Source organism: Typha latifolia, chromosome 10, assembly GCF_019914945.1.
Source record: "Typha latifolia isolate L0001 chromosome 10, TyphaL0001v2, whole genome shotgun sequence".
NCBI classification, from domain to species: Eukaryota; Viridiplantae; Streptophyta; class Magnoliopsida; order Poales; family Typhaceae; genus Typha; species Typha latifolia.
Genome location: NC_133095.1, coordinates 2,173,706 through 2,194,940, shown reverse-complemented (window position 1 = coordinate 2,194,940; position 21,235 = coordinate 2,173,706). Strand labels below are relative to the sequence as shown.

Here is a 21,235-nt window from a genome sequence, read left to right as displayed (position 1 = left end):
ATAAAAATTTTGCAAAAAAAACTTAATGATGTTTACATTTAGAAATCTTACTTTCCTCGATATTATTTGAACCGAGAATTCACATAAGTGCAGGGTGTTAACTAAAAATTTCAGCGAAACTAAAGATATTTACAGCTAGTACCCTGAATTTCTTTAATATTATTTGGACCAAAATTCACATAAATATAGGGTGTAAAATGAAAAATTCACCAAAATTAAATACATTTATATTTAGCACCCTGTATTATGCCATATTATGTAGTCTAAAAATTTACAAAAATATAGGGTGTTAAATAAAAATTTTGCCAAAAATTAATGATGTTTACATTTAGTACCCTTAATTTCCGCGATATTATTTGAACCGATAATTCACATAAGTACAGGGTGTTAACTAAAAATTTCACCGAAACTAAAGATATTTACAGCTAGCACCCTGAATTTCTTCAATATTATTTGGACCAAAATTCACATAAATATAGGGTGTAAAATGAAAAATTCACCAAAATTAAATACATTTATATTTAGCACCCTGTATTATGCTATATTATGTAGTCTAAAAATTTACATAAATATAGGGTGTTAAATAAAAATTTTGCAAAAAAAACTTAATGATGTTTACATTTAGAAATCTTACTTTCCTCGATATTATTTGAACCGAGAATTCACATAAGTGCAGGGTGTTAACTAAAAATTTCAGCGAAACTAAAGATATTTACAGCTAGTACCCTGAATTTCTTCAATATTATTTGGACCAAATTCACATAAATATAGGGTGTAAAATGAAAAATTCACCAAAATTAAATACATTTATATTTAGCACCCTGTATTATGCCATATTATGTGTTCTAAAAATTTACATAAATATAGGGTGTTAAATAAAAATTTTGTAAAAAACTTAATGATGTTTACATTTAGAACCCTTACTTTCCTCGATATTATTTGAACCGATAATTCACATAAGTACAGGGTGTTAACTAAAAATTTCAGCGAAACTAAAGATATTTACAGTTAGCACTCTGAATTTCATCAATATTTAGAACCCTTAATTTCCGCGATATTATTGGAACCGATAATTCACATAAGTATAGGGTGTTAATTAAAACTTTCACAGAAACTATAGCTATTTACGACTAGCACCCTGAATTTCACCAAAATTTACATAAATATAGGGTGTTTAAATAAAAACTTCACCAAAACTGAAGACTTTTGCGAATAACACCCTGTATTTCTGCGATATTAAATGATCCGAATTCACATAAAAATACGGTGTTAAATATCGCCGAACTTAAGATATTTATATTTAGCAACCTGAATTTTGCTATATTATATGATTAAAAAAAATTCACATAAACATTTAGGGTAATAAACGATTCACCAAAACTAAAGATTTTACATTTAGCACCCTGAGTTTTGCTAAATATTATGATCCGAAAATTCACATAAATAAAGGGTTTGAAACATTTACATTTAGCACCCTGTAGTAAAGCAAAATTGTTTGGAACTTGACATAAATTTAGGGTCTTAAAACGAAAATCTTACGGAAATGAAAGAAATTCGCATGCACCTCCCTGTATTTATGCAATATTATTCAAAGTGAAAATACACTTATCCATAATAGGGCGTTAATTAAAGACTTCATCATAACTAAAGATATTTACATTTAGCACGCTGTATTTTCGCTATATTATTGGATCCGAAAATTCACATAAATATAAAGTGTTTAAATGAAAATTTACTAAAAATAAAGATATTTACATTTAGAATCCTGAATTTCTGGGATATTATTTGATCCAAGTAATCGGCATAAACTTAAAACCTTATATTTTGGATGAAAAAAAAAACTCACGTTTTCCATCCACATCAGCCATAAACTTGAAGGTAAATTCATATTTAGGAAAAATTAACGAATAACATCCTGTATTTTATGTTTATTATCCTACCTGGATATTTTGTTTCCAAATAGTTTGAAAAGGAGAAGACTGCAGGAAATTCCTGCAATCGACGATTCACTCCCATCACAAAAGGACTTCCAATCCGACGGTCCACATCGCCCCATCAAGCTGATTTATGCGCGGGAAATTTCTAGACTACTCCGCGATCCCCCCCCCCCCCTACAGCGTAAGCATAAAGCACTACGTAGGGACATTCGACGTTCCGTATGTAACGCGATAGTTCACAACTTAACCATCTCCGATGGACGGACAGGATGCACTCTACTGTGCACATCAAACGGCAGATGCAATTCCCCCCATAAATAAATAAAAAATTCAATACTATTTCAATTAACCCACATCCTTCTCCTTAAATTTTTCGAAATAATTTTTTTTTTCCTTCTCTCTTTTACCGTCTTCGTCTTCGTCTTGCCCGTCGTGCGATTCCCGACGCCTTTTCATCTCACTCATGGCAAAATCGCGTCCCCCGAAACGAATCCTCGATTCTTATACTATCAAAGGAACCAACAAAGTAGTCAAGCGTAAGCTCGTCTTCTTTTGATCTTTTTATGCATCGAAAAAAGCTGTATAAATCCAAAAACAATTTATAAATTGGATTCTTTTGATCCAATTTGCCCGTTTCTGTCATTGTTAAATCTGCGCTCGAACCTTGGGTACGATAGAAGAAACGACTTTGGTCATCTAATCTCGTTTTCTGGTGGGAATTCTACTCAATTCAATCGCGGGATCGGTTTGGATGAGAAAACCCTAATTTAGACGTGCGATTCTTTTGGCTACAGCTGGAGATTGTGTGCTGATGCGGCCGCCGGACTCGTCGAAGCTCCCTTATGTGGCTAAAGTTGAGAACATCGAGGCAGGAGCGCGGAAATCGAACGTGAGGGTTCGAGTCCGATGGTACTACCGGCCAGAGGAGTCGATCGGGGGGCGACGGCAGTTCCATGGAGCTAAAGAGGTGTTCCTGTCCGATCATTATGATGTGCAGAGCGCCGACACCATCGAGGGCAAGTGCTTTGTGCATACCTTCAAAAAGTACACCAAGCTAGAAGATGTAGGTAATGAGGATTTCTTTTGCCGCTTTGAGTACAAGTCGGCAACTGGGAGCTTCGTCCCTGATCGAATCGCTGTGTAAGAATTCGTCTTCTGCTATTTGGAATTTAAAATTGCAGACTGGGAGATTGTGTGGTCACGGTTATAGCTAGATTTGAATATTATCCGCTGTAGGTCTCTAGTATTTGAACTTTTTCTGCTAGCGTGTGATATGATTTTGCATGCTTAATATCCTCGTGTATATGCAAACTACCATTTTTTTTTCTTGAGGTTTGCACGATTATACATTTCGAGGTGCAATAGCTATTTGTGAGATGTGCTTGCACTTGCTAACTCAGTATTATGATTTTTTTTTTCAGCAAACCATGTCATAGAAAACGTTGTCCAGTCTTATCTAGGACTGTAGGTTGGTTGGTTGTGTTGTCTATTTGGATTTTCCCGAGTTATCTTGCTTTTTCGAAATATATGTGGCAGGTTTTGCAAGTGTGAGATGCCTTACAATCCTGATGACCTGATGATTCAATGTGAGGAGTGCTCAGACTGGTGAGTTGCAGTAATACTTAGTTTGACTTCCTTGACTACTTTATAGGTTGTCCATTTTTTTACTTTTTAAAATACGGAATACCTTTCTGGGTTCAGGTTATTCTGTTAAAACATATTGAATTTAATCATATTTGCATTTCATGAACATTTTGATTGTGTGTTAAGAGGGTTTGGAAGAAATGTTTATCCAAGGACTGCAGTTAACATTGTAAAATCCTTCTTTCTATATGTAGATTTGAATTAAATGGCATCTATTTAGCTAGGGGGTTCATTATGTTGATATTAGTTCAAATTATCTTTTTTCACATAAGTGTACATGATAATAGAGAGATCATATTGGAGTTCTGTGAACTTGATTTGAGATGGACAGGGAATATTTAGAAATGGGTTTCTTTTCTACTGCCTATTTTCTACTTTTTAAATTTTAACTGAGATTGATTTCTAGAGATCCTATTTTACTTACAGGTTGGTTATAATTTTTTCAGAACTGAACCAGATGTTTGGAAATGGTTTTAATCATTTTCCATGACTTGTTGCCATCAGAATCCAAGTTATCCCACTCCCACCTCTTACAAATGTTTAGTAATTCTTGGTTATTGAAAGGTCTTAATTTCTGAAAGCTGTTAGAGGTAGGATTGGCTTGTAAGACAGGACCTGATGTTATCTACATGTATTTGGATGCCTCTTGGATGGCTTTCCAGTTTCCACTTTACCATGGAAAGATCCTTTAGAGAAGGCTTGAAGCTTTGGATACGTACATATGTCTCCTTGGTCCTGAGCTTTACAATGTTTGTGGTTTCTCCTTGACTACTGTAACAAGGAATGCATCTTTTTCTAAGTAATGCTTGATACTTTAGGAAGAAGAATAACCAGATTTATGTTTCTATTTCTATAGTATTAATAGTACTCCGTTTGTTCATTATGCTTTCCTTTTCATGACTACTACTAACCTGTCCCTTCCAAATCTGTGTTTTTTTCAAGGAAAAGAATTGTTTCCTGATAATTCAATATATTCCTTATGATGTAGTAGTTTTATCTTATCCAAGGATGGGTGGGAATATAGTGTTGATTTTGTTTGTTTCATTGAGTACACCATATTGAATCTTTAAAACATTGTTGTAGCCTTTACCTTCCAGGTACCATCCTTCTTGTATAGGTATGACAGTTGAAAAAGCAAAGAAACTTGAACACTTTTTCTGTGAAACCTGTTCCACTGAGAATGGAAAAAAGACTGAAGATTCTCCCAATGCTTCACGACAATCAGAGAAAAAGGTACATTTATGGTGCAGTGGTATCTCATTAGTTAACTTATATGTTTTCATTCAAATTTTGTTAGTAAATGAATATGATGATCATCTTTCAGCTCTCACATATATCAATAAAGCATGTTGGTGTCAAGTCTGCACAATAGAATAGGGGGCATGGGGGTGCTGGTGGCACCCCCTAAAACCAAGGTTTTAGGACTTGTACGAGGAAGAAGCCTTTCAGATCATGTATTAGATATAAGTTAGGATTTTGTTTGGTTAGGATCTGCTTATTCCCGTAGTGGATCCCAAATCGGATCATGAGATATAAGTTACAATTTGCTTTGGCAGATGGTAACTTATTTCTCATTCCCATTTGGGTTTGGTTTGGTTTTGTGTGCTTGGAGGTGGAAGCGAAAGCAGAGTAGGAGACAGGCAGAGGTCAGCAACAAAGGAGAGGTAAGTATGGCTTGTTGTTCTTGCAATATAGCTGGCAGGGACTGTGTCTGTGGCACGACATTCTTTGCACATGGAAGATGCCAATTGTTTGTCTACAAAAAAGCTCAATAGGTACCAGGATAGTTTTGACAAGCAAAGCATGGTCATTACTTCATTGTGGTTTGACCTTTAATATAGGGCTAGTATCAAAACTAAGTATGTAGTACATTTTTACTGCACCATGGATGTATTTAACATTGACCCTTGGCTGGAAATCGTTGTGTGATGTCTGATGGGTTGATAAGATTTGAAATCTCAGCAAATAAAGAATATGGTTTAGGAGTGTAACATAATTCATATGGGAATAGATTTTTGCATTCATAAGATAAAATTTCCCCGATCTGATGGTAGTCTATGAAAAGTTCTTTTGTTCTATACGTTGTCAAGTGCTCTATCTGGTGAGCATATTTCCCTTTCACTTAATATGCTGTGCCATAGCAATAAACAATGTTGTATTTTTTTTTCCATCTATATCTCTTATATTTGCCACCTTGCATAACTAGCTGAGGTGCAGATACTCCATTCAAATTACAGGAAATTTGAAGCTTTTATGGTGTACAGGTAGAACCAAAACGACGCAGAAGGTGACGCCTCGGATGCTTTTATGTAGCTTCGTCAGGTTGTACATTGTTTTCTGTCATTGCCAGGTCTGTAAATGGTCATTTGTAACAGGACTTAATGTGTGACTGGATAGTCTTTTGTTTACATAACATAGTTACTTGCCGTTGTCTGAAGTTGGAAGTGAGAAAAGAGTAGCTACATGCTAATCTCATCTATGCATACATCATCTAGGGTATTGTCAAAGAATGTATGTACTTTGAGGATATCACTGTTTTGGTGTATGTATTGTATTTAAAACCAGCGATGATATCTTTGCAGATGTTTCAGTTTGGCTAGAGTTATTCCGTCTTCTGTCTTCTGTCTTCTGTCTTCTCTGTTGTTCATAAATTGCAATTCAAAAGGTGTATATAATTTGCCAGCTTTTGAATTAAAATTTTCAACTAATAATTAATTACACACTATGTAATATGTTGATGATTGCTAATCACATAGAAAAGGAAATCTGGAAGTGGAACGAAATATACTTTCTAATCAGATTTGTACGCACACACATTGCTTTGATCTGTGTTATTGATAAATCCAATAGTTCTCTCACACAATGGTAGTCCAGGATGCTTGATCTCTGGAACCACATAAATATGAAGGTTTTGCTCTCTTCCTGACCAAATGGGTTAGGGTCATTTGCACGAAAAATCAAAATTGATATTTAGTTTGCAGAATCATTGCTGTATGTATGGATTCAGTAGATAGTCCAAAGGGTTCGAGTTTATCTGTGAAGTGAAACAAAAACTAGGCGATGGTATGAATTCAAAAACCTTCTGGTTTTCTTCTGCAAATTACCTAATGAGTTTTCTAGATCAACATATTTCTTGGATCAAATATCACCAGGAGGATCAAACTCATCCTCAGGGATAAGTTCAAACTATCAGTGACTTGAAACGGTTGAACTCATGCTCTGTAGAAAAATTGGTGCTGATAGCCTGATACCATGTTAAAATGTAAGTTGTTTAACTATCAAGCAACATAGACAAACAACTGTAATGAGCATGTTCACAATCAGTCCAGAAAATTCTTGCTATTTCAGTTTAAAAAATTACAAGAGGATAAGATTCTTGATACAGTAGGTCCCAACAAGGAACCAACCAATTAGCGCAAATGCGAAAGCAAACAGGCCTATTAAAAAGCTTGAGCCACCAAAATAAAGACCAAAACAGAGCACAACAAAGAATGGCAAAAATGACTTGACAAATGATGCTTTGCTGACCCAGCTACCTCGCAAGAACATCAAAGCAGCCAAATTGACCACATTCCATGTATCATAGCCACCGTAAGACAATCTGTTCATGTTATTTGCTACAAAAGAGTGGCAATTGCATGTAAAGAGGTTGTAGGACCTGTGCTGAAACTCCTGGGTGCCTTTTCTGAGTGCTTCATCCCATGGCATGCTTCCCTCTGGTTCAATCAGCTTACAGAACTGCAGGAAATAGAGCAATCTCCAAGTCAAATTTCTGGAAGACTTGAAATTTTGACGTTTAATACATGAAGTAGCAAACAGAAATGCCATGTTCAAGAGAATTGCTAGTGCAAGAATTTCTAATCCTTTTCTTTCGAGAGAGAATTTATGGTCCCAGTTACTTTCCAAGAATTGGTGCTCAGAAAATAACTTGGCTGCCATAGTAAATTCAACTGAAAATGGCATCTATGTGATAAGGCTCCCATGTATGTGGGTTCTTGGTGGTAGGAACTAGGAAGTGTGTGCCTTAACACTGTGCTGGAGAGGATCCATGAATATTCCACAAGACACATGCCTCAAGGATTTCGCCAAATGGAATCAAGGCCCTTAACAAATGTTCAACTAGGTTCTAGTTATGAATAACAAACATAAAGTATGGGAAAACTTGTAAACCTCTTCTCTGCTGATCTGTATGTATCGAGCAACTGCTCCAAAAGCAAAGTGATCAACAGACACAAAATTGGGCCCAGCAAAGTCCAAAATCACTCCATCTTCCCTGCAGATTCCTATGTGGCCGATGAAAGGAATCAACCAAGAGATGACAGGCAAAGGTGTCCAGACTATGCAACAAGGAAACCGAGCTCTCCTTGGATCAATCGGCCTAAGCTGAAAGTCCCGTGTTGGCATCATGTCACTCTCAAAGACTGCCTCTGACTCAAGAGCCTCCAGCTGCATTTTCTATAAAGTGTAGCTACTGCAATACAATGACTATGAATGTTAGTGTATGTCTTATTGTAATAAAACAAGAGAGCACACATCAGAAAAATGAATTTAAGAATCTAAGTAGCCACTTGCAGCGTGGTGCTTACTCTGAAAAGGAAATGTTTGAAATCTAACAGCCACAAACTTTAGGCTACACTGATGACTTTTATAGACCTTGAAGGGATATATGATTGAAATTTAGTAGTATATCAACAATAAAGAGAAAAAGTTTATCATAACACAACCACATTGTGAATATCAAAAAAGAGTAAGCATAAGAAGACAATAGATAAAGATTCTATTCTGCATGAGGATTTAAAGGCATAAATTTTGTTGAAGGAAGCTTGCAGTCAGAATTTAAAGCTGATGACTTCAAGTAACACCTTAATATCAACCTTCCAAGCAGAAAGGACCAAATATCTTTGAGTCGTTTTAGATGTAATCTTGTAATCATTTATGATGAAAACAATGAATTTGTCTAGTTGAAGGTCCTAGAGAATGCTTTAAAACGCCATCTATATCACTGTACAGGTTTCTTTTCTTGTATTTCTCATTGTTCAACATTTAGCTAGTACCGCTAAATTCAGAATAAATATTATCAGCAACGCTAGTATCACCAAAATAAAAACCTTCCAGGCGTGGGAATCAGTAAAAATTCGGGTTTAAACTAGCTTATGGATCAAAATTCTCAACTTTAAGGAAACCTAACCTAAAGGAACAAATAAACACAGAAATTAGCAGATCTAGGTTAAGAGAAAGAGAAACTCTCGTCCAAGAAGTAGAATCTAATTATTCGTGCAGTAAGAGATCCGAAATTTCTAAAACCCCTTTCATGGATCAAGTAACCGAGCGATCTAAAACAGTTTGATGAGTATTGCAAGGTAAGTATCAAAATTACACAGATTGGTAAGATTATATGTAATCCATTCCCCAGTACCTCTAGATTAGCGATAATAGCGCGGATTTCTGGTAGCTGACTACGATCGAAGAGATCGACTTCACCGGATTCACCCGTCGACTTCGAGCGAGAGATGGATTTATTCGTTTGACCACCGAAACCGCAAAACTATGCACTCTCATTTGGAAAGGAAAAAAAATGAATCTAACACCTTTCTTCGGATTGACTGCTGGAGGACTTCGGTAGGGGTGTAAAAGAGCCGGGCCTGAGCGAGCCGGCTCCAGCTCAGGCTCGGCTCGCTCAACTGAGCCAGATCGAGTCGAGCTTATTATCGAGCCATACTCAAACCGAGCTGGATCAAGCCAGCTAAGCTAAGGACTATTCAAGCTGAATTAAACTTTAATAGTTAAACTAAATAAAACTTTACTAAAGCTAGAAATTTTAAATTTTAACCATTAAATATTACAATAATACAACTCTAATACTAAAAATAATATCAAATTAACAAATAAAAAAGCCTCACACCGATTTCAATTTTTAATTTAGCACTATTCAAGCGGTCAAGCTAGCTAATTAAGCTAACAAAGCTAAATTACAAAACTAAAAATTCAAACTGCCTTTGACTTAGAGATCGCCTCTTTGCCCTCATCGTCGCTGAGAACATTGCCTTGTCGATCTCTTCTCCTTCTCCATTGTCAGGATCGACATCAGTGTTTCCTCAACATTTTCCACTACACCTTCAGCTAATCTAGTCTCTTCTTTTCGAGAATGCCTTAAATCAACGACGAGTATGAGAAGGAAGGTGTCGAGGACTTCATCTTAGCTCGAATTGACAGCAAGCAGCGAATACTCGATGGAGTCTTCTCCATGGCACTCGACGCTAACACCAATGTGGCGAATTGGCCACAATCTCCACCTATGCCGCCAAGACGGTGGAGTGACGTCGGGGTTTGATGTGTAAGACCAAGCCTTAGCTATCGAAGGTGCCATATGGTCAATGTTGGGTTCTTAGGTGAGCTTCGAAGAGCGAAAGCTTTGTAACGCCACCACTATGGCGGCGGAGGAGGCTCGCCAATAGTGGAGGAGGAGGACGATGAGGCTTGTCGACGGCAAAGGACGAGGAGGAAGCTTGTCGACGATGGAAAGGAGGACGACAAGGCGACGATTTGAGGGGGACTCGAAGGTGAGCGCGTGAAAAGATTTAGAAATTAGGGATAGGGTTTATGTGAATAGTGCTCGGTATATATACCAAGCTTGCTCCGACTCTAGCTTAGACTCGACTCGATATTAATTTTAAGCCTTAAATAGAGGCACAGGCTCAAGCTCGGCTCCGCTTAGCTCAGCTTCAGCCGAGCTCGAGCTTCAACCGAGCCACTTTATTTTGACATCCCTATGGAGGAGTTGAGGGCCTAATTTTTCAAAAAATTTTACTCGAGGGCTTATATTAAAAAAAATTAAATAATTTTTTAATTTTTTAATCATATAACATTCTAAAGGATATAGGGTCAATCCTCGCTTGATATAAGGACACTATATAGCCATTAAATTTTGTCAAGTCAAATTAAGCTGCAATGTCAAAACAATTTATTCATAATAAATTTACATGGACACAGATTGATATTTTTGTAACTTTCTAAAGTTGTGTCATAATTTTATTTCTTTTTTATGAAACAAAATTACAAAGTATTAAAAAAAATTATTGACGACTTATTCTTTAACTTTAAAAAACATAATGGTGTACATAACTGATGACGCAAACAACCAACTTTTTTATCGATTTATTCATAGCTAAGGAATCGAATATTAGAATATATACAATGAGAAAGTCATGCGATTGCCTGCAGGAACTTTCTGCAGTCAATCTATTCTACTGCCAAGTTTCCGTTTGCAACAAGTTCCTGCAATCTCCAGTATAGACACAATCAGAAGAAGGTGGGCAATATAGTAATTTCAACCATGATGGTCATCTATAAATTTGAGGCGGTCCTCGGTGGAGATGGCATCAAGCATTTGTGACCTCTTTTGATAACTACGAGCATTTCAGATTCGGCCGTAGAGAGAGAGAGCGAGAGATGGCGGAGGAGGGAGTCGTGATCGGATGCCACAAGGTGGAGGAATGGACACGGTATCTCGAACATGCAAACGAATCTAAGAAACTGGTAAAATGTTCTTTTCTTTTCCTCTTCTCCCAAATCCTTCTCCTTCGTCTTGTTCTTGTTTGAAGCTCCTGTTGCTCACCATCACCATTTGTTTCACGATTGATGCTTTTTTGTGTTGCATTTGCGGAATTATATGGTCGATTATGTTCCTGATGTTGTAATCGTTGATGGGTCATGCGTAATTTTGTTCGTCGGTTTTTTTTTTCTTCCATTTTGTCTGTGTTGGGAATAAAGTTTTGTTCATTGGTGTATTTTGCCTCTTAATTTTTTATTACTTATATGGTAATTAGGTTCGTATCTTCGTGGTCTGCTAATAATTGGACATGCCATGATTTCAATCAATTTTCAAGGGGCAAAAATCTAATTTTGACTTGTAACCTTTTAGAATTACAGCCTTCTGTTTGAGTTTTTATCGTAGATATTTCAGTGGTCTATGGCAAAAAAAATTAGGTGTCAATTGCGTATTGGTCCTTATGCAGCAGTTGTATAATATAGCAAATTCTTCCATACCAATAAAAAATCATAGGGACCTCTCTGATAAAGCTTTTTAAAATCATTAATGTGGTTACGTACTTACCAACAAATCTAATCTTGCTTTTGTTAGAATATAGAAATATACAAATCATCCTTCTCTAATTGTGGTAAATTGTGAGTTGACTTGCTATAACATCTCCTACTTGATATATTACTGACCTTATTCTAATGACTAAGATAAGATTGTTATATTTGCTGGTATAGGTGGTGGTTGACTTCACTGCTTCATGGTGTGGGCCTTGCCGCATGATCGCCCCAATTTTCGCTGAGTTTGCTAAGAAGTACCCTGGTGTCGTATTCCTGAAGGTGGATGTTGATGAGCTAAGGGTAGGTTATATTAACTCATATCTTTTATAAAACGCGTCTATGCTGTAGTTGTAGTTGTCATCAACTGTACTAATTCACTAACAAGTTTCATCAAATGACAGACTGTTGCACAAGATTGGGCAGTGGAAGCGATGCCGACCTTTGTGTTCGTGAAGGAAGGGACTATCATCGACAGGACTGTCGGCGCTCAGAAGGTGGAATTGCAGAGGAAGATTGAGATGCACATGTCCAAGTGAAGTCTCCTTGTGTGCTTGAATAATTAGGCATGATATATTTATATATGTACTGGGTGATTCAGGATTATGAACTCTGAACTCTGTTGTGTGAAATCTTCATATATGGATGGTTTCAAGACATGGATAGGAGTGTTGATACTGTTCTGTGAATGGATATATTGTGCTATATATAAATAAAGTTGCCCATGCCCATTTATCTTATCCCATCTGCCTTCTTCCGTCTTGTTCTATAAGAATGCAGTGTAAATGTTGTTGGCTGTTCTTGTGCTGAAAGAAGCATGGTTGAAGTTTGGAAAGACGAGAGGTTAATCCTCTCTACTTTGTTGATTGTTATTATTTTCACTATAGCTAACTAGGGCTGTCAAAAATGATGGAGCCTCAGCTCAAGTTTGCCCGGGCTCGATCAAGCGCAGCTCGAAATTGAGTCAATTTAAGCTTGAATAGGCTCAGACTTTATATTGAAATGACCTCATGCACTCCTGCAGCTTGATCAGAGCTCACCCCTACATGATACATAACTGCATGGATTTGAAGCAATATATCACTAGTATATTTACATTCTTGAGATAGTAAGTCCTTCCGGATAAATGGTAAAACTAATATTCATATAAAGCAACGCAGCAGTATTTTTAAGAAAAAAAAATGAAAACTTTGTTAATTCTATTCTTTATATACTTTCTTTTAAGATAGAGTGTGTGGGCGTAGATTTTATTCAATCTTTAAACATGGTATGATGCATAGAAGGGGAATAAATCAACAGCTTTTAACACAAGTCGTTCACTTGGTTACAATAATAAGCATTACGACATAGAAAATTAAGGCATTGAGTTTATATGCCTATAGTTTCGATCGCGATTCGACGGCTATATGTATACAATCAATGTTGGCTAGAAAGAGGAGAATATCACTTTCCTCCTTTTTGTGATGAGCTTTATTCACGGAGAATCTGTCAAATTTGAGCACTCATTCACATAATCAATTCTGGATTGATCAATCTTTTTTTCTCTTTCTCGTGTTAAATTACCAGCATAACACATAGAAGTGGACAGCCCGGCCAATGAAGTCCATGTGTACTTGTATTACATGGCACAATTTGGTCATGTTCTTTATGACCAAAGGAAGCTGGGACAAATTGCAAAAGATGCTTAAATAAAGTTCTGGTGACATAACTTGCACCTTAATGTTGGAATCTCCAGCATCTAGGTCCTAACACAGGCTTAAGCAATCTTAAATGGGCAACTCTTCTTCCCAAAGAGATTCTCTGATGATCATTTGGATCAGAGATGGTAAAAGTTGACTCGGCTCAATTATTTGGTCCAATAATTCAGCTTTTAAATAAGTTTGAGTTTGGTGTCATTAATCTATTAAACAAATTATATTTGCGTTTATTATCTTAATTTATTTATCATCTAAATAACAAAATAAATATTTATAATTCAAATAAATATATTTATAATTTAAATAATTTGTATTATTCGATAATTCGTTTATAACTCATATAACTTGAGTGGAACTTAGATTAACCTGATTCGAATTAGTCGGGAGACCTAAGAACTTATGGTTATGTGTTTAAGAATTCCTTTAGGCAAATACTTCAATGCACCTTTAAAAATTAAAATCTTAATCCAACAGCTATAATAGTCAGTTTTCATATCCGGTACCGGTTTCAAAACCACATTACGTAAGAAAAAGAGTATATTAGTTAAGAAGATTTAATTACGTGTACCTAACTTCCCAATTTTATTATTATACTCTTAAATATCTTAACCATTAGATCTTCATCAAACTTATTTATAAATAATTAACTTTACTGTACGAAAGAAGCGTTTTACATGTTTTTTTTTCTTGCGTTAAAATTTCTCTCTTAAATATAATTATGCCTTAATTATAAGAGATATTATTTAATATTAAATAATTTAAATTTGATTATTTGGAGATAAAACTTCAATTTAAATATAATTTTCTATCTCTATCTATTAAAATTTAATTTAAATTAATCTTAAAGTAATGGGAGATATATGTAAATGATAAAAAATAATAAAAAAGATAAAATATAATTAAATTTTCATCAAGTTAATTATAAAACACATCAATACCCTTATTTTGATATATATATATATATATACATTACTCTCAGTTAATAATATATATATATCTTTTACTTGATAAAATATTAAGATAATATCATTATCAAAAAATAATGTGCAAAATTATATATCTAAAAAAAATTTACCTGTTGCGAAATGCTAGTTTCTTTTAAATTTGTACCATTCCTATTTAGTTTGACTATGTGATAAAACAATTAGGCGATGATGTAAATATTGCATTTTATCTTCTCACTGGTGGTGATTGTCCAAATTAAACCTCGTACACAAGTATATCACAAAATTATGTGAGGGGTATATATGGGAATACAACGTAAATCAGAGTAAATAGCTTATGTAAAGTACTTTTGACTAATATATATATATTAAACAAAACCTCATATTATAAAGGGGCAGAAGCCAAAGCCGGCGTCTTTCCTCTTTCTCCTCTCTCTCTCTCTCTCTCTCTCTCTCTCTCCTGATCCCCTCCGTTCCACTTTCTACTCTTCTCTCTCCTCTCTATCGAAACATGACGAGTTCCTCCTCCCCATCTCGAAAGGTCATCTCTTTCCCAATCTTTCCATCTCTTTCGTTAATCCGATTTGAGATTAAAGCCCATCTCTCAAATTATCTCCCTTCTTATTGTTTCCTCAATTTTGCGATGATTTCTTAACTTGGCTTCGTCTAACGCAGGCCCTGAGCAAGATCGCTTGCAATAGATTGCAGAAGGAGCTGGTGGAATGGCAATCGAATCCTCCTGCCGGATTCAAGCACAAGGTCACCGATAACCTCCAAAGGTTGGAGCGTTTGGGCTTATCCATATATTTTGATCTTTAATCGTGTTGTTCCGCTAAGTTTTTCGTGCCTATTTGGGTAATTGTGAAATGGGTTTTCGATCTGCAGGTGGATTATCGAGGTGGCTGGGGCAGCGGGGACCCTTTATGCAGGCGAGACGTATCAATTACAGGTGGACTTTCCGGAACATTACCCGATGGAAGCACCACAGGTTGATGATAAATTTAAGGTTTTTTGTGGTAAAAATTCGATTTGAGTTGCATGGATTATATTCTGATTGATGGATTTTTTGTTAGGTTATTTTTCTTCACCCAGCGCCTCTTCATCCTCACATATACAGCAACGGGCATATCTGTTTAGGTAGTTATCATTTTCTTTGGTTGAGATATGTTGGATGTTATTCTACTCATAGTATTTAACTTGATTCTTGGTGTTGGAATTCTTTTCTTCCTTGGGACCTTCTCTTTCTTCCAACATAAGTTATTGGTCAAGTATGAGACCGATCAAACTTAGAGGAACTATTATATCTTGTTTGCTTTGGCATTATATTGACGAGTTTGATATGTGATAATTTGTTGTGAACTTCTAAAATTCAGTTCTAACTTTCTAATCGAGGAGACAAAAGTGCGTTTGACCTAGATATTGTTCCTCTCGGGATCGTATCATAAATGCTGTCATCTCATCCTAACTTACATTTTAGCATGTCATCATGTTGCTCGAATGTTCTTTTCTGGTCCAGTTAAGTTTCATATTTGCTTCTCTAAAGCTTTCTCGTATGATGCAAAAGAAGATAATTATAATGAGCATCAGTCGGTATGCTGCTTAAGGGTTCCTAATTCTTCCTTGTGGCATGTGTTCAGTAACAGTGGGGAAATTTCTCCTATGACAGGGTAACCCTGTATTTGCATGATATGAGAGCCTGATGCAAAGAAAACCTTTCCGATAGAAGATTTATGAGGAATGCTAACAGTAATTTTATACTATATATTTCCATTATTTTGGGTCTTCATTTCTGAAACTGTTACATTTTAAAGAATGTGCTTGGATGTTTTTTAGTATCTTCAGAAACAGTAAGATTATCCCTAGACTTTTTAGACAGTGCATGTACTTTCTTGGCCCATATCCACATGACACATGGCAGGATAAACCTTTGTCCGACCTACTCTATCAAGATTTCTTCTACCTTTTGCGTTTTGGTGTATGATTAGCACCTCTACAAAGTACATGTTAGACCATCTATGACTGGAAGTCATATATTATATTGTTTATGTTGGCTTTGGTAGATTTAATTTTCCAAGTTCATATCATATCCATAGATCTTTTCTTCAATTTCTTATATATAATGATGACAATATGGGGCTTGATACAGGAGTTATGTTTTTATATTTGGAACCTTGTACAAGTTGCTACACTTAACATCCTAAAAGTACTACAGGGAATTGCTAGTCCTTTGATTCTTTTCTATTGTGTTACTGCATACATGTAGAGATCCATATTCCATCCACATGCATGAAAGAAACACCGGTGTGAAGGCAGCAGAAGAACATATTTGTAGAAAAAAAAAATTGGGATGCAATTTTTTAATTAGGGTTACTGAAAGAACTTGTAGTCAATGTAACTTGCTATTGATAAATATAGGAATCTACTAAATACCATTGCTTGGAGGCCTAACAAGTCCCTATTGAATTATACTGTTATGAGATACTTTTCATGCTAACATATGGTGGGATGGAGAGCTAGGTAAAATATATGGGTGGAGGGAGACAAAAAACTGCTTTATCAGTTAACAAAGTTTTGAAGGTACTACTTTAATAGCTATTTTGAGATTGAGATTATTTTGTGAATCAAGTTGTTAAATGTCATATATTGGAGCACAAGAGAAAAGTGCATATGGGCATAGTCTTGAGGTTAATGTGTCATAATTGGATTGTAAATCCTGGTAAGTGCAAGAGAGGGTTCTCAAATGCGCTATGGAATCTCTTATGGAGAATGGATGTATGTAATAGCTGGTCTGACCGCTACTAGAAGATGGTTTTTCTAAACTGGGTTCTAGAAAGATGTGGGTTGTTATCCTTAAGGATTTCATGGAAGTTAGATCAAAATATAGAGTAACTTCTTGAAATGCTTCACAATATATTTGACATTTCATCTGAAACCGAGACATTTTGCCAAAATATATCTCATTTTTGTTCTATCCAATCTGAAATTCTCCCCTAAAACTAGCATCCAACCGAAACAACCATAATAATAATTTGTTTAATGTATGTTTTATTCAAAGCTAGATATAACTTGAATCCAATTTGTACTTGACTCAATGTCAATCTCATTGCTTAAATGTTATTAGATTTTATGTGATACCTTGGAAATTAAGATAAAGAAGACTATTATCAAAGGAAATTTGATACCGATACAACGGAATTAGAACCGAAACCTATCAAAACTGATCAGAATATTTCACTTTCTAACCAAGCTGAAATCTAAACCGAAACTGAAACTTCGAACTATTATAGTTCATCTGAAAAAGAACAGAGCTTATATTAACAGAGCTGAAAAGCTGGCTGCCCAAGAGAAAGCAAGTAAGCAACTCATGTTATAAAACTCCATATCCTTGAAGAGTTGAAGTGTTATTTATCTTTTCTTGGCTCAGTGTTGATATACCTTCCTTTTTCTTACTTGGTTCTCCTTCACTCTATTAACATTTCAATTGTGCAGAGGGTTAATGTGGATTCATAACGCTTATGTAACATCGCTGTTCTGGATTATGACAGATATCTTATATGATTCTTGGTCTCCAGCAATGACCGTAAGTTCCGTCTGTATCAGCATCTTATCTATGCTGTCAAGTTCGACTGTAAAGGTACTCTTGCTCTCTTTTGGCAGTGGTTGTTAATCAATCCATCTCACTTATATTTTGACTCAAAACCCTCTTGTGATTGCAGCAACGCCCTGCTGACAATGACCGCTATGTAAAGAACTGTAGGAATGGTAGGTCTCCGAAGGAGACAAGGTGGTGGTTTCATGATGACAAAGTATAACAAGGATCACATTGCTTCTCCAGTAGTTCAACTATCCTACTACTTAAATATGCATACTTCGTTATCTTAATTGTGGGATAATCAGGTTTACCCAATCAAGTGTCCGTAAACTGCAAGTCACATCTTGTGCTGTTTGTAAAGGGAAGCATAGGCTGTATGAATTCCAATATATTACAGGAACCAATAAGGCCTTACAGAACTCAGTGTGAGGGATAGTTCATAGTTGTCACCTTTGTCACTCAAAACCCGATGCTGAATTTAGTTCTAATTGCAATGTGTTCATCTTTCTCGTCTTATCTTTGTTTTCTTACAAATGTCCACCTAGCATATCATACATTTGGAATACGCATTCCCCATCATCAGGGCTCAGGAGGATTTCTCTGTATCATATTTTGAGCATTTGGGTCTCTAGTTAGATGCTGTATTAATGTGGTCAGTTTTGTCGAGATATGTTTGATTTATTCCGAGGTTTTCTTAGGATTCTACAGACAAATGTTTACATGAAATTCTACACTGTAAATGAAATGAGCTGGTGACTAATCTCTCCTTTTTCTAAATATCATATAATTTATTGAGCAAAGCAGGATCCTTTCCTAGTATTATGCAAAATTATGCTTAGTTTCTTGCCCTCTCTAAATTACTCATTATCTCACTCTTCTAATATAATTTTTAAAATAAAAACAATGATAATTGTGGATCCATTGTGGTATATAATATGTCCTATATTAGTCTAGCTATACTTATTTTTTAAATTTGAATAAGTTGCTTAAATCTATCTAGGCTAATATGGTATTTGGGTATAAACCAATATAATAATTATATTTAATATAGTAAAAAACGTGAGAAGATGAGGGATAAAGAGAGAGGAGATGAGAGAATGATTGAAGTAATATTTTATTTAGGGCAAAATAGTAATCGTAATTGTTATTTAGTAGTAAATATTAGATGGAAGAGGGGACTAGAGAGAAGTGTGTCAATTTCAGTGCTTTAATTTGTCTCTAAGCTGTTTTGGAGACTAAAACTTGGTTCTACAATTGAGTTAACTTGATGGTCAATTAAATTATATCTATTTATCGAATAATTTCTCTTGTTTATAAAAATATTTTGTCCATATGGATCTGACCCAAATTTGACCGGTTAAAACGATAGGTTGTCGTACTGTCATTATCTCGAAAAATAAAAATTAAAAACGAGAACGTCGAGAAGGCTGTGTGTGAACAGGAATCACGGAAAGAATATTTTATTGACTCAAATAATTATCACATTTTTTGCGTATCCATAGAACGTCTTCCACGTGTGGTGGGTGGGCTTCCTGCCAATTTTTCATATCACGTCCTACATTTTAGTCTTATTGGAAAAACCTCCTCTTTGCAAGACATTCCTTCCTCTCGAAAAGAATAATTATAAAATCGAATGGATTTGGGAGAGGTTTTTGCCAGAGTAGGTTCGAAAGAATTATTAGTACTTATTGCTAGAGACTTGTAAGCATGATGAATTATTGAACATAAGCTTTTATCTGGGGCATGCTATTCTGTCAAGTCTACAAAGAACCGATAACTATGTTAATGACAATAAGTAATATTGGCACATCTTACATGTTATCGATATTCAAAATCTCTTCCTATTCTCTTCAATTTCTTTATTGCTCTTATATTATAATGTCATAAATATAACTAGCCTTTTATAGTCACTTAATTATTAAGAAATAAGTTTTAACCTCAACTACGTTAAGATACGAAATTCGTTGTTCAGACTAGTTTGGTATAAAACACAAAACATAGGGTTTAATTTGCAAAAGTGTAAAGACAACTGGAGAGTGGAGCACAGATATTATAAACCCTAGGAAGTAGGAATCTCTCCATCCCTCCCCCCGCGCGGTGCGGAGTACTCCATCCAAGTTGGACTATTACAATTACACGCATCCGCGTTGTCTCTCCGCGCTGTTTAAACTTTGCGACCTTTATTTTTTAATTTCAATTCCCGACCAACCAAAAAGAAGGAAAAAAAAAAGTCTTTTTTTTATAAAAAAAACCTTCTCGAAACAGATAATTATTCCTATAAATGAATCCCATCCTCCTAAAAACCCCCCCACGAGAAAGTCGACGTCTCTCCTCTCCTCTCTTTCTCTCTTCTCCCTTTCATGGCCCCGGCCTCCATTTGGGACGTCTTCTGAGTTGTTCTCTCCTCCCTCTCTGCTCTCTCCTCTCTCTACCTCTCTCGCTTTCTCTCGTCTCGTGCTCTGTTTCGATGGGGAAGTACGTGGAGTTGTTGGATTTGGGGGTGAGGATGGCGGCGCGGTTCCACTCCCACTGCCCCCAGACGGCGCGGATGTACTACAAGCCGCCGGCCTCCTCCTCCCACGATGGCGACGGTGGCCCCACAGCCGGCGGTGACCGGACCGCCGGCGATCGGATGCCGGAGGCGTGGTTCGGATCGGGAGCGTCGATTCCGGGATGCGGGGGGAAGAGGGGGTTCGACACCGCCGAGATCATTCTTTACTCCATCGTTTGATTTGATAGTCCAAAGATTTTTAAAACAAAAAAAAAAATGATCGCAGTCAAATTGTTTGAGAGGAGAGGGGAAAGAAGTGAGATTATAGTTGTATTGTTCGAAGTGAACAAGGATTCAATGTCACTTCTTTACTTTTATAAACGTGTTGCTTTTTTTTTTCGATTTAATTTTGGCTTTTCTTTTTGGAGTTTGCTTAGGAGACTTCATGGCAACACTATCTTGATTCTATTGGAGCATTGATTAAGGTCAAACTTAGTGAAAGCTAACAAGGATTCTCAATTACGATCGAAAATAATATTATTACTTCCTAATTTTGCAGTTTAAATAGAAATGAAATCTAATTTTTGCTCTTATAAATACCATTTCTTATGAGGAGTTAATTAAGGTCCACTGTTTTCTCTCTCAAATGACTTTTTCTTTCTCTCTGCATATCTTTCGGTAGCAAAATTCTCCCCTGTCCTTGTCTCTTCCCAGCTTTGAGCGCGGAACGCTTGCCAGTTAATTTTAGATTAAGATTTGCAGTCTTGTTTCCTTTGTGATATTTACGATCTTTCTCTTCATGTGGATGTCATTTTATTAGTGATGTCTTTTTCTCA

The 21,235-nt window shown here is 36.0% G+C and overlaps 4 protein-coding genes across 11 annotated transcripts; 3 read left to right on the top strand and 1 right to left on the bottom strand.

Moving 5' to 3' along the window:
* The first annotated feature begins 2,284 nt into the window (after positions 1-2,284).
* Positions 2,285-6,196, top strand: LOC140797067 (chromatin remodeling protein EBS-like). 8 transcript variants are annotated; one of them, XM_073150354.1, is made up of 5 exons: positions 2,285-2,473; positions 2,732-3,077; positions 3,474-3,542; positions 4,679-4,814; positions 5,819-6,196. In XM_073150354.1, the coding sequence occupies exons 1-5, from the start codon at positions 2,401-2,403 to the stop codon at positions 5,825-5,827; spliced, it is 633 nt and encodes a 210-aa protein (XP_073006455.1). In that variant the 5' UTR covers positions 2,285-2,400; the 3' UTR covers positions 5,828-6,196. The 8 variants fall into 8 exon arrangements, 2 of the variants coding, with proteins under 2 accessions (XP_073006455.1, XP_073006454.1); XR_012110578.1 differs by having other exon boundaries at positions 2,301-2,473; positions 4,665-4,814; XR_012110573.1 differs by having other exon boundaries at positions 2,301-2,473; positions 3,359-3,542; positions 5,846-6,196.
* A 690-nt stretch (positions 6,197-6,886) lies between these two features.
* Positions 6,887-9,172, bottom strand: LOC140796045 (protein RTE1-HOMOLOG-like). Its single transcript, XM_073148884.1, has 3 exons — positions 8,998-9,172; positions 7,752-8,052; positions 6,887-7,319 (listed from the first exon to the last, which is right to left on the bottom strand). Exons 2-3 carry the CDS (start codon positions 8,031-8,033, stop codon positions 6,939-6,941), a joined length of 663 nt encoding a protein of 220 aa, XP_073004985.1. The 5' UTR covers positions 8,034-8,052; positions 8,998-9,172; the 3' UTR covers positions 6,887-6,938.
* A 1,778-nt stretch (positions 9,173-10,950) lies between these two features.
* Positions 10,951-12,415, top strand: LOC140796048 (thioredoxin H1-like). Its single transcript, XM_073148886.1, has 3 exons — positions 10,951-11,117; positions 11,856-11,978; positions 12,080-12,415. Exons 1-3 carry the CDS (start codon positions 11,031-11,033, stop codon positions 12,212-12,214), a joined length of 345 nt encoding a protein of 114 aa, XP_073004987.1. The 5' UTR covers positions 10,951-11,030; the 3' UTR covers positions 12,215-12,415.
* A 2,296-nt stretch (positions 12,416-14,711) lies between these two features.
* Positions 14,712-18,422, top strand: LOC140796946 (probable ubiquitin-conjugating enzyme E2 16). The gene is made up of 6 exons (XM_073150168.1): positions 14,712-14,857; positions 14,992-15,095; positions 15,202-15,304; positions 15,390-15,453; positions 17,862-17,950; positions 18,033-18,422. The coding sequence occupies exons 1-6, from the start codon at positions 14,828-14,830 to the stop codon at positions 18,126-18,128; spliced, it is 486 nt and encodes a 161-aa protein (XP_073006269.1). The 5' UTR covers positions 14,712-14,827; the 3' UTR covers positions 18,129-18,422.
* The last annotated feature ends 2,813 nt before the right edge of the window (positions 18,423-21,235 follow it).